The 11,777-nt window shown below is 35.6% G+C and overlaps 1 protein-coding gene across 2 annotated transcripts; it reads left to right on the top strand.

The window, feature by feature from the left end:
• The first annotated feature begins 650 nt into the window (after positions 1-650).
• On the top strand, positions 651-3,945 carry LOC111905007 (nuclear transport factor 2). 2 transcript variants are annotated; one of them, XM_023900686.3, is made up of 9 exons: positions 651-820; positions 1,464-1,652; positions 1,816-2,119; positions 2,258-2,487; positions 2,575-2,749; positions 2,911-3,032; positions 3,113-3,178; positions 3,297-3,360; positions 3,459-3,945. In XM_023900686.3, exons 2-9 carry the CDS (start codon positions 1,464-1,466, stop codon positions 3,749-3,751), a joined length of 1,443 nt encoding a protein of 480 aa, XP_023756454.1. In that variant the 5' UTR covers positions 651-820; the 3' UTR covers positions 3,752-3,945. The 2 variants fall into 2 exon arrangements, with proteins under 2 accessions (XP_023756454.1, XP_023756453.1); XM_023900685.3 differs by having other exon boundaries at positions 1,447-1,652.
• The last annotated feature ends 7,832 nt before the right edge of the window (positions 3,946-11,777 follow it).

Raw genomic sequence — 11,777 nt, 5'->3', positions numbered from 1 at the left:
GCATCTCGGAACTGGAAAGCCTCGGGAGGAGGAGATTGAAATTGGGTTTCTATAACCCTTTGAGAAAACTACATAAATGAATTATAACCCGAATTTTCTCTGAGACTAAATAGGTTGTAAGATTGTTGCACCAGGTAATAATGTTGTGGATAGTTTTGGTATTGTTGATACTTTAGGAATTGAAATCCTGGAGAAGAAAATTAAATATTATGACTTGAACTGCCTTGCATGGATTTACGTCTTTGGCTAGAAGTTACTTGTTTAGTTGTATCTCGAGAATCCGTTGAATTGAGTAAGAGAATGAACTGCAATGACTAGCTACTTTGGATATATGTATACAAAGTTATGTAGAAAGAAAAAGTCACAGGTTGCATGAAAGCCCTTTTGTTTTTTCTTTGAAAATTAATTATAACGCAGACAAAATTTATCACGGGTTCTAAAGTCGTTGGCATGAATTATTCCACAGTCTGCCCCTGGCGGTACCATCGGTATTGTGGTGGTACCGCCCCAAAAAAAATTTCAACCCGCACCTCGACTCAAAGCACTGTAAGGCATTGAAAGAAAAATCTCAAGTACTAATAATTGAATAGTTAAAGTACAGGGGTTAAAATGGAACTTGCTTGTTCCAATAACAAAAACCTCCTTTTCGGTATGATTTGATCTCGTTTTCAAGAACATTCGTAAATTTCAGAATCTTTGCTCTGTCCTTTCATCTCTTCTTCTTTGTCCTCTGCCTTTGATCCACAATAAAACCCCTCAAAGATCCCACTCTTATACAAACGCTCCTTTCTTTCTCTCTTTTTTAAGAGGCCCAAATCAGGTACTGTTGCGATTCCCCTCTCATAACAAATCTAATCATTCTTTTGATCTAAGAAGTTTACACTTTGATCACTTGAATTAAATGATTTATATCATTTCTAGTTACCTTAATTTGACGGTTTGATTGTTCGTTTCACGCTTATTAACCATTGTCATTCCGACTGACGGATCAACTGGAGTAACTCTGGTTGTTTGATATCTGTTACTTCTGCCTTCGCTCGTTAGATTATTTAACTGATTTAGATCTCGTTATTGTTTCAATCTGCATGTACTTGTTTGGAAATTATGGATATTGTTTGATTTCGTTGTTTTTTGTTAATTAGGGTTTGATGCAAAAGCTTGTATGGTTTTCATTTCTTTTCTCAAACGTAATTACATATGTTATATAAGGGCTGCTAAATTAGGGTTGGCTGGGGGATAGTTTAGATGTGGACATATGGTTCTTTAAATACTTTCCTATAACAGAAGAACACTTGTTTATAAGGTAAAACAAAAATGCGATATGTGATCATGAAAAGTGTGTAGGATCATATTCATACCCTTTAATGCGCAATGGTTTTTCATGATCAGCTATTATGCCAACAATTTATCTTTCAAAGACTTTAATTTTGCTTTGAATGTTACCAGTGTTACTATTGTTACAGATGGCAACACAGGCAGCAAATCCTGCTGCAGTTCTTCCAAGTGCTCAAGTTGTTGGCAATGCATTCGTGGAGCAATACTACCATATTCTTCACCAATCTCCTGAATTGGTTCATAAGTTTTATCAAGATTCAAGCATCTTAAGCAGACCTGATAGGAATGGCTTGATGAGTTCTGTAACAACAATGCAAGTAAGTTCCTTTTTTTGTTCTCTATTCATAACCTCTTTAAAAGACTCAAACTTTAAGCCGTGTTTTGATCTGAGTCACGTATAGATAGATATACATGTTTATGTACTTTATCACATGATGATGATGCGTTTTTATACTCTTGTGTGTAATTCACTTAAACCAGGCAATTGATGAGAAGATACAATCCCTTGATTACAAGAACTTTAAAGCAGAGATTAAAACTGCAGATGCACAAGATTCGTATCAGTCAGGGGTGATTGTTCTAGTGACCGGATGCCTAACTGGGAAAGACAACATCAAGAGAAAATTTGCACAAACATTCTTTCTTGCTCCACAAGAAAAAGGCTATTTTGTTCAAAATGATGTCTTTAGGTATGTTGAGGAAAGTGCATCATCAGATACAACTTCTACACCTGTTGAGGATATTGTCGACACTGCTCCAGTGGATCTTGCAATACCCAATGCAGGTTTGTTCCATGTAAATAAGTAACTTTAACATTCTTTGATTTCTTTATTGTAGCATTTTACTTTCATTTCTTCCTACTACAACATTGTACTTTAAAAAATATACCAAATTACAGAATCTAATATTCTTATGCTTTCAGATTCAACTCATGTCTCAGATAATCCAACATTAGATCCTACTACAAATTCAGCTTCTAATGATCTCAATAATGGACCTGAAGTTTGTGACCCTGAAGATAATGAAGGGTCAGAATCAGGTCTTGAGGATGAACACGAACCTGCTTCTGTTCAGACAAGTCTGAATGAAACAAGTCATCTTCAGAAAACAGATTCATCTTCAGCCCAAGAGAAGAAATCATACGCCTCAATTGTGGGTTACAATTTTTTTATTCAATCATCTACTCTTTACTTTTTGCCCTTGGTTTATTTAATTAAACGAAATGGATAATATATACAGGTGAGAGTAAACAAGGTTAGTGGAGCAGCAGTTCAGACAAGTGGTTTGAGGTGGGCCCCTGCTGCCAACACTGATCAACACAAACCTAGGCCAGCTAAGCCTTCACCAGAACCAGAAACAACATCACTCCCTGTTGTTGTTAATGCTCCTGAAAGCAGCAAAGTTTATGATGATGGTAATCAACTTCTTTACTTTTTTTTTTTGCTAAATATAATAAATAACAATGTACTTTCATTTTTTTTTTAAAGTACAATGATGTAATAGGAAAAAGGATATTGCTATTTTGTTGTGTTTAATTCTTTTACATGTACTAATTATTAGTTTTGTGGGGTATAGTTGAAGGTCACTCGATATATGTACGCAATTTGCCAATGAATGCATCAGTTGCACAACTTGAGGAGGAATTCAAAAAATTTGGACCCATCAAAAGTAATGGCATCCAAGTTAGAAGTAATAAGGTTTGATTATTTATATTCTCTTCTCATGTGTTTGATCAATTTGCTATATATAATTTTGGAAACGTGTATTTTGTTTCCAGCAACAGGGATTTTGTTTTGGGTTTGTGGAATTCGAGTCATTGGATTCCATGCATAGTGCGATAAAGGTATAAGTAATTAAGTATAACCTTGTTATTTTCATTCTAATTCAAAAAAATAGCAAATCTACTTTCATTGCTATAATTGGGTGGATTTTTCAAAGTAGAATGTTGTAATCTTTTTCAGGCACCTTCTATCGCAATTGGCAATCGTCAAGTGGTGGTTGAAGAAAAGAGAACCACAACACGAGGTAAACTACAAGTTGTTTCGTAATCTTTTTTTTTCTTTTTAAATATTGAATCCAATGGCCTAATGAATCCATATGAAATTGATTTTTTTTTCTGTCAGTTGGTGGTGGTGGTGGTGGAAGAGGGCGGTACCAGGGCGGTGGTGGTGGTGGTGGTGGAAGAGGGGGTGGCGGTTTCAGGGGTCGTGGTGGTTACTTTGGCGGACGAAGCTTTGGTAGGAATGAGTTTAGATACCAGGGTGAGTTTACCAACCGTCCAAAGGGCCCCACGGGACGTAACTCAGAGGTGTATCAGCGAGTTGACCAGAACGGTGGTGGTGGTGGTGGAGGTGGTGGTGGTGGTGGTAGATATGCTCATCATCAACCAAATAAATACACTGAATCAGCACAGTAGTTGCAAGTGATGAAGCTTCAAATCAAAATTTTGACCATGAATTTAGTAGTACCATTTTCTTTAGTTTTGGTGCACGTGTTCTGTATATCATTGGTGTTTGATCGGAATTTTTACGAAACACCTTTTTGCAAGAAAAAAGAAAAAGAAAATACCGATTTTTGCAGGTTTATGCTAAGAGCATTTTTCTAACCCAACACCATTTTGGTATTTATTTATTTCTTTTATATTTGTTTGGCATTTATGTGTTTTTATTTTAGTATTAAACTAAATAATGATATAATTATCACATAATACAATTAATAAAATTAGTTGGATAATTTATTTAGGTTATAAGACCAGGCGGAGTGGCGTTGGCACGGCTTGACCGCACTCCCCCTTGACACATAAGCACAAACACCGCCCTCTGGGTGCGGTCCAGGTGCGGTTGAGGGAGAGATGTGACTCTCGGAGGGAGCGGTCCTTGGTTGAATTTGATTGGCCAGCCACTTTGACTGTTGCAAACAATCATAATTTTGGTTTTTATTTATTTATTTTCCTTTTAACCTTACATCTATTTAAACCTCTTAACCCTTCATTTTTTTTATCTTTCTACTACATTAACTCTAAAAAAAATCAAAAAAGTGTCTTTGTCGGATTCTTCTGAAGAATCTGATGTTATGTTCGATGTTTTTGTCGCTGCTGTTAAATTTGCGGAACAAACGTATGAAGTAGCGTGCAGTAGGGCATCCGGCAGTGCTGAACAGAGAACCCAATGATTTATTTGTAGAAATTGTGAAGATGCAAACCAACATTTGATACAAAACTACTTTAAAAAAAATTCTACTTTTCAAGGATACTACTTTAGAAGGCGTTTCAGAAAGTTCAAACCATTGTACGAACGTATAGTCGAAGATTTAACGAGGGAGTATGATTTTTTCGAGCAACGACCCGATGCTAGAGGTACACCTGGTTTCACCCCTTTACAAAAATACATAGCTGCACTTTGTCGATTAGCATATGACATCCCTCTTGATGCGTTGGACGAGAGTTTTTGGATGTTAGCTAAAACTGCACGAGATAGTTTACACTAATTTTGCAAAACTATTATTCAGATTTATGGTTCAAAATATTTACGTAAGCTTACACGCAATGACATCATGAAATTGCAATCTCATCATGCTAGTGTACGTGACTTTCCAGGAATGTTAGGAAGTTTGGATTATCTATACTGGGCATGAGAAAATTGTTCTACCTCACACCATAATCAATTTACCCGAGGTGATCATGGGCATCCAACGGACATACTTGAAATGGTTGCATCACAGGATCAATAGATTTGGCATTTTTTTTGTTCTCCTAGATCCTTTAACGACATTGACATTAACGTTCTTAATTGTTCGCCTATATTTAACAAATATACGACAAATCTGCACCGGATTCTTCTTTCCAATTGTGTGGAACACCATATAAATATGGTTATTATCTAGTTGATAGGATCTACCATGAGTATGCGGTTTTTGTTAAATCGTTTACATGTCCAAACGATACTCATTGGAAAAAATTCAAGGAAGCTCAAGAAAGAGCAAGGAAGTTGTTGAGCAGGCTTTTGGAGCTCTCAAGAAATGTTGGTTTATATTGAAAAAGCCAACAATTTTTTCAGCGAGGAATAATGCATGAAATCATGTATGCATGTAGCATAATATGATTATCGAAAATAAAGAAATAGCAATATGTGAGTATGATGAAGAGGAAACCATTCCTGCGACACAAGCAACAGAAATTAGGGTCGACAGGTACATTGAAAAGAGAGCAGATGTTTGTTGCAATAAACATTTCACAATCTTCGTATGGACTTGGTGAAACACACTTACGAGATTCAACACATTAACCTCAATTTGGATCTGGATGATGGCTTGGAAGACGAGTTCTCAAAAGACGACTTCATGTAATGTGTTTTATTTTCAATCGTTTAATGTATGTTTTTTTTAACCTTGTAGGTTTAAAATTTCTAGTTCTTTTTTTCAAAGCAATTGAATGTAATGTTTTATTTATTTATTTATTTATTTATTTATTTATTTATTTTGAAGTAATGAAATGAATGTTTTTTTATTAAAAATATAGTTTTTATTTAATTAAAAAAATCAAGTGTGACATCACTCATTCGGTGTGACATAAAACCACGATTTTGTGGTAAAAGATAACATGTCGACTTTATGACATTGAAGGGAGTGCAACTTTTGTGGCACCATTCTCTCCAACCTAATTGTTAAATGATACAAGGGATAATAACTTAAAAGGGTAATGTATTTTTCGATTTGTACATATTTGGTCGCTGAGTTTTTTTTCGTCCACATTTACCCCTTGAACTTGTTAAAATATATACATTTAGTCATTATGACCGGCTACTCCAGGTTAGCCAGTAAAAAGGACTTAATAGGGTAATATATTTTTTATTTTGTACACATTTAGTCCTTAATATTTTTGTATACATTTAGTCCTTAATATATATATATATATATATATATATATATATATATATATATATATATATATATATATATATATATATATTTTGCAAAATAAGTCATTTTTGTTTTTGTACTCATTCAGTACTTATGAATGATTTCTTTAGGTTTTTCTCATTAAATATTACGTGGGACATTCATTAATGAGGTGTTTCGCCTTTTGATGCTAATGTCCATTGCGATCTCCACTACTTGGTTGCTTAGGTCATGTGTTTTGAACATCATAACTTCTTCATACGATCTTTATATCCATGCAAACGAACTTTATATCCATGCGTTCATATTTTAGTTTACTACAACTTTCATTTAGATTACTCTTGTTAAAAAATAATATATTTTCACTTACTATTTTTATATCCATACGCAGGGGCAGATTTTGATGGGTTTTAGGCATAAGAACAGTCCTATGTGCTCATACAAACCCTAATGCTTGGATCTAGGTTTCTCTATTGTACATGCTTTGAATCCAAGACTAATAAACTTAGATCTAACATATTATAAACTGAATTAGGGTTTATAGAATTACCTTTGATTGTTATATAGCAATAACAATCAATTCCTTGCTTGGATTGGCCTTAGAAAGCTTAGTGCCTCAAGTGCTGCACCTCTAATGGAGTCACAAACACCTTATGCAACTTGGATGAAGAGGAGAAGAAAGGAGGCTGCCCAAAAATGACTAGAAACCCTAGAGAATCAGTTGTCCACGTTTTGGGAGCCTAAGGGGTCCTTTATATACTTGTGTGGGCTGCTAGGGTTTCAGTCAAAACCCTAATGGACAACTTAAACTCTAAGCAGCCCATGGAACTTTCTGGATAAGGCCATGGACGAAAATATGATGGGCTTCCATCATAATTTCGTTCACCCCTTATTCCTTTAGCATTCCTTAGCCCAATAACTCAATTATCTAATAATTACAGTCCAGTCCCCTAAATTTAATTAATCTCTTTTAGCCACAAAATTAATTCATAATTAATTATTGACTAATATTAATTAAACAATATGATTTCTCCTTTAATATATTATTCTCATAATATATTAATAAATCATATTTAAACCTCTCTCTTCTTAATTCATCCTACATATTGCTATGGTGAAGGCAACCCAAAAGGACCATGCTCATAATCAGGTCAAGTACATACCAAAATAGTTATGGACTTAGACACTAATCCAACAGTCTCCCACTTGGATAAGTCTAATAACTATTTTCCGTATGACTTCAGAACCTGATCAGCAATCGTAGCTTTCAAAAGCCACTGTCAACTCTGATCTTATCAGATAGCGTGTCCTCTAGATAAGGGATTATATATTCCTCCATTCTCAAGATATCGTATAGACAAAAGACATGAATTTCAATCATTCACTCTATACTGTTTCCCGACTTCCGATTTATGACGACTGATAACAGACTACAATTGAACACATCAACTTAGTCCCGGCTTGGCCAAGCGCTTAGGTGTCATCACTAAATCATCGAGTGGCCCACAGATATCGCTTTTATCCCCACTACAAGAAAACAGCCCTTTAATGACGCGCAAACAATGACACTCGCTGATAGAGGATGCGCATTTGTGTGTGCCCTAAAAAATAATGTCAGTTTTGAAAAATCTGAAGGATAGAGGGCACGCATTTGTGCGTGCCCTAAAATTAGTGTCAGAAAAGAAAAAAAAGAAATGCGGAGGGCGCCTTTAATAAAATGTGCATCATGTAAATGTGTCGCTTCATAATTTATAAGTGAAACACGCGTTTTAGGCGGGAAATGAAATCGACGAAAATTACCCCCGCCTATTGGATCCCAAAAATTAATCCCCCCGCCTCTTCTACTTAGCAAGAAAAAGCCCTAGGGCCCTCATCTTCATCTTCAGCGGTGGGAATACCTAGGTCGATTCTTCAGTGTTCAACAACAGATTTGTAAACAACAAACGTATATGATTCTGGATCTCGACATGATTATGGCGCTTTGGAGCCGGCAATGTGAACATCATTCGTGAGAAAAGTTCATACAAAACGCAAGAATTTCTATGGTTTCGATTATTGAGTGAGGTACAGGGAGGTGTAATCGTTTTGGACTCTTTAATAATTGAGTTGAAATTGAACACTAAAAACTCAATCCACACTTCGAACATCTCTGATTCTCTCTTCTTCCGCTCCCCAATCTCCATGGTGGCGCTCTTTCCATTTCCATTTCCAACCTCAAACCACCACTAAATGGAACCCAAGAATTCAATCAATCAAATTGATAATCACATCGACGATGATGGTGATCAGAACTCATTTCCAAGCCACCGTCATCAGATCATCACCTATTCAAGCAAGAGAAAACACTCTCAATCTCAGGTAATCACACCAATCGATTCAACACAAGTAAACCCTCTTTTCGAATCATCAGTTCTAGGGCTTGTTCTCCTTGCTCATACATTCTCATACGATATTCAAAACCTCACTGAGTCTATCCTTCTCAAAATCCTCACAAGATTTCCCCTGAAATCAATTTTTAGGTTCAAATGTGTTTGCAAACACTGGCTAGACCTAATTTTTCTGCCTTCATTTGCCCATTTCTATTGCTCGCGTATGCTCACAGCCAGTGCATCGTCATCATCCTTACCGTTCAGAATTTTGTATAGGTACATTTATGTGTCGAAATTCACAGATGTTCTTGATGGATTCCGTCCCGAGATATACAATTCCTCAAAATTCTCGGTCCTTCGCTCTTTCAAAAAAAAATAAGCAGGTATTTTTCTATGTTCTTGTGGTCTCTTTACTTTCTGCTCGTATTGATAATATTGAACATATGTTTTGAGAATAGAATATTAAACCCTAGATTCTGGGAACTCCTAGAAAATGAAGAAGATGAGCTATGCACTCCAAGTGTTCGAAGAAATGCTTAAAAGAAGAATCTTACCTAATTCATACCTTATAACATTACATGATGTACACAAGACCAAGTGATATGGTACCTAATCACACCTTGCACTCGAATCCATACAGGGCAAGCCTGTATGGATTCTTTTTCCAAATTTGTTGGACTAAAATGGGTCATGATCACACCAGGTAGGTACTGATTTGTATAGTTGATTTGTTGGACTAAAATGGGTCATGGCAACCTAACTTGTTATAGCTGGTTAAACAGTTTTCCATGCCAACATGGCATCCAACTTAATTATACATTTTGCTTAATTGTTTTGTACTAGTAATTTTAATAGTTTTTTCAGATGATGGTTTATAAAGAAGATATAGTAAACTACACTCCTGGCCCTGAGTGCAGCTAGTTTTTTTTTTAGTTTGGTCCCAAAATGTCCTCTTTCACTTGCTAAAGATTTAGGCTTCCAGCTACTCTCTGATGATATTGATATCACAATGCCAGTAACAAATGTTCAACCTGATGATCATAAGCTGGAAGAACTTGTGGTTCGCGAGGTATATCAGACATTCAAGGAATGGTAAGGCGTAGATGGCATTTGTATTTTCATTTGGTATAACTTTCTGTTTAGCTCCTTTTACCTGTTTACTTTTTTTTTCTGTCCACTCATTGGTTTTTATTCTTCTTTTACCCGGTTCCAATGATCTACATGATGGATTGCACAGAAAATGACTGTAGTTCACTACTCAAGTCATCAACTAAGGTACTTGATATCCCTTGATTTTGGCTAGTGTATGTATTTGTAAATTCAATTAAAAGTTTTGATATGTGTATATCATGTTCCATGTTAGAGGCATGGGATATCATGTTTACATCTATGAAATGTTGACTACATGTTCATCTCAATGGTTTACTTAGATTTCATGTCTTGTATATGTATCAGTTCTTAGTAGAACTTTTTTTTAACAATGGAGAAGGATGGATAAGCCAAAAAGGAATCACGGGTGGCTATGATTCTGTTTTCCATCAGATCTATAGTCATTTTGTAAAAATCATACCTTGAGCTATAGAACTCAAACGGACCCCAAACCAGTTCCCAAAGTTCAAAAATTGAGTTGGCTAACTTTCTTAAGCAGGCCAACCTCACTGGTAAGGACTTTATCTATGTGCAAGAATGGAATCTTTGTTGTTAGGTCTGATCCGGGTCTGTTCTGATATGTCATTTTGTTTTCATCATTTATAAGGCTTGGAAAAGGATCCAGAGTGATTCCAAGTTTCTATATGTTCCTGATATTATGAATTTAAGATCTGGAGCAGATGGGGTGTTATTTCCAATTATAAATTGGTTAGAATTGATCCAGACTCCAGATCAGTAGGCAGTCACCAGCTTTTACTAGTGTTGTGATTGTCCACAATGTGAATTTTATATCCGGAGCTTGGGAAATGGTTTTCATTCAATTCCAACTCTGAGACTTTCATTTGTATGTCCTTTACTTCTCTGAATTTTGGTATGGACGAATTCTACTCACAAGTTGGGTAGAATTGGCCAACCTCACTTGACTGTCTTGTTGGAGACAGAAGTGATACACCTTTTTGTAAAATTCATATTTAATTCATCCTTTGGAGTTAGAAGGAGCTCTTTATAGTTCTGTAATCCTGAACAATCATAGTTTCCTATAAAATTTAGTTAAGGCTATGTTTCTGTTTTAGATTTTGGAGTAAATCCGTTTTGAACAGCAGGTTTGTTTTAGAGACCTTGCTGTGATTACTCTTTTCTCAACTCATAGCTTCATTACTTCTCCTTTCTAACCTTTAGTCCTTCTAAGATGGGTTTTAAAAGTTTAAAATTTTTGCAAGTGTGCTACTGAAAATGAAGATAAACCCAAGTGTGCTGCTTAAAATGAAGAGCTTGTTCAGGTATCTCAATTTCCAGACATACCCTTTTGGGTTTTTCACTTTCCTGAAATATCCTTTTCGATCTTTTACAATTTCCAAAAATACCCTTCTTGGTGCCTGGGAGTTACAGTGTTGCAACAGAAGCTTTGGCTGAGATTGCATCAAGATTTAGGGCAAAATATCTTAGAGATACAAAACCTGGAACAGAGATGGTCCCACGAGGTGGTCGTTATGAACCTTTTAAGGTAAAATTTAAAATCGGGAAATGGGAATTTATTAATTTAATAATTAAATATTTGTTTATGTTTTTATGAAGCGCAAATATAATCCACATCAGCATCAACATCAACATCCTCCTCCTATTTATCTTGCTCCTCCCCCTCCTCCAAGAGAGTATCAACCTCATAGTTGTCATGCCCCTCCAGTGGAATATGCAACCCATGCTTATCTAGTTCCTTTACACGCATCAGGGTATTTTAGTCATTTCTCATATTTCTGTACTTTGTTATACATTAATATCTATATTTTATTTTAAATCGGATATCCAAGTGGTGTTGATATGAATGTGGCAAACAGTGGACAAGGTTTGGTTCCGGTTCCCCCTGGAGTTCACAACCCTAGTGAGGTCGGTTACTTAGTTTTTTCTTAATCAGGGGTAATTTAGTAATTTTCCCACTTGAAGTTATGAATTGTTGTAATATATATATATATATATATATATATATATATATATATATATATATATATATATATATAGGTTGCAGGACAA

This window comes from Lactuca sativa, chromosome 5, assembly GCF_002870075.4.
Source record: "Lactuca sativa cultivar Salinas chromosome 5, Lsat_Salinas_v11, whole genome shotgun sequence".
Classification (NCBI taxonomy): Eukaryota; Viridiplantae; Streptophyta; class Magnoliopsida; order Asterales; family Asteraceae; genus Lactuca; species Lactuca sativa.
The sequence above is the reverse complement of the archived record's forward strand: the minus strand, read 5'-3'. Positions and strand labels throughout refer to the sequence as shown.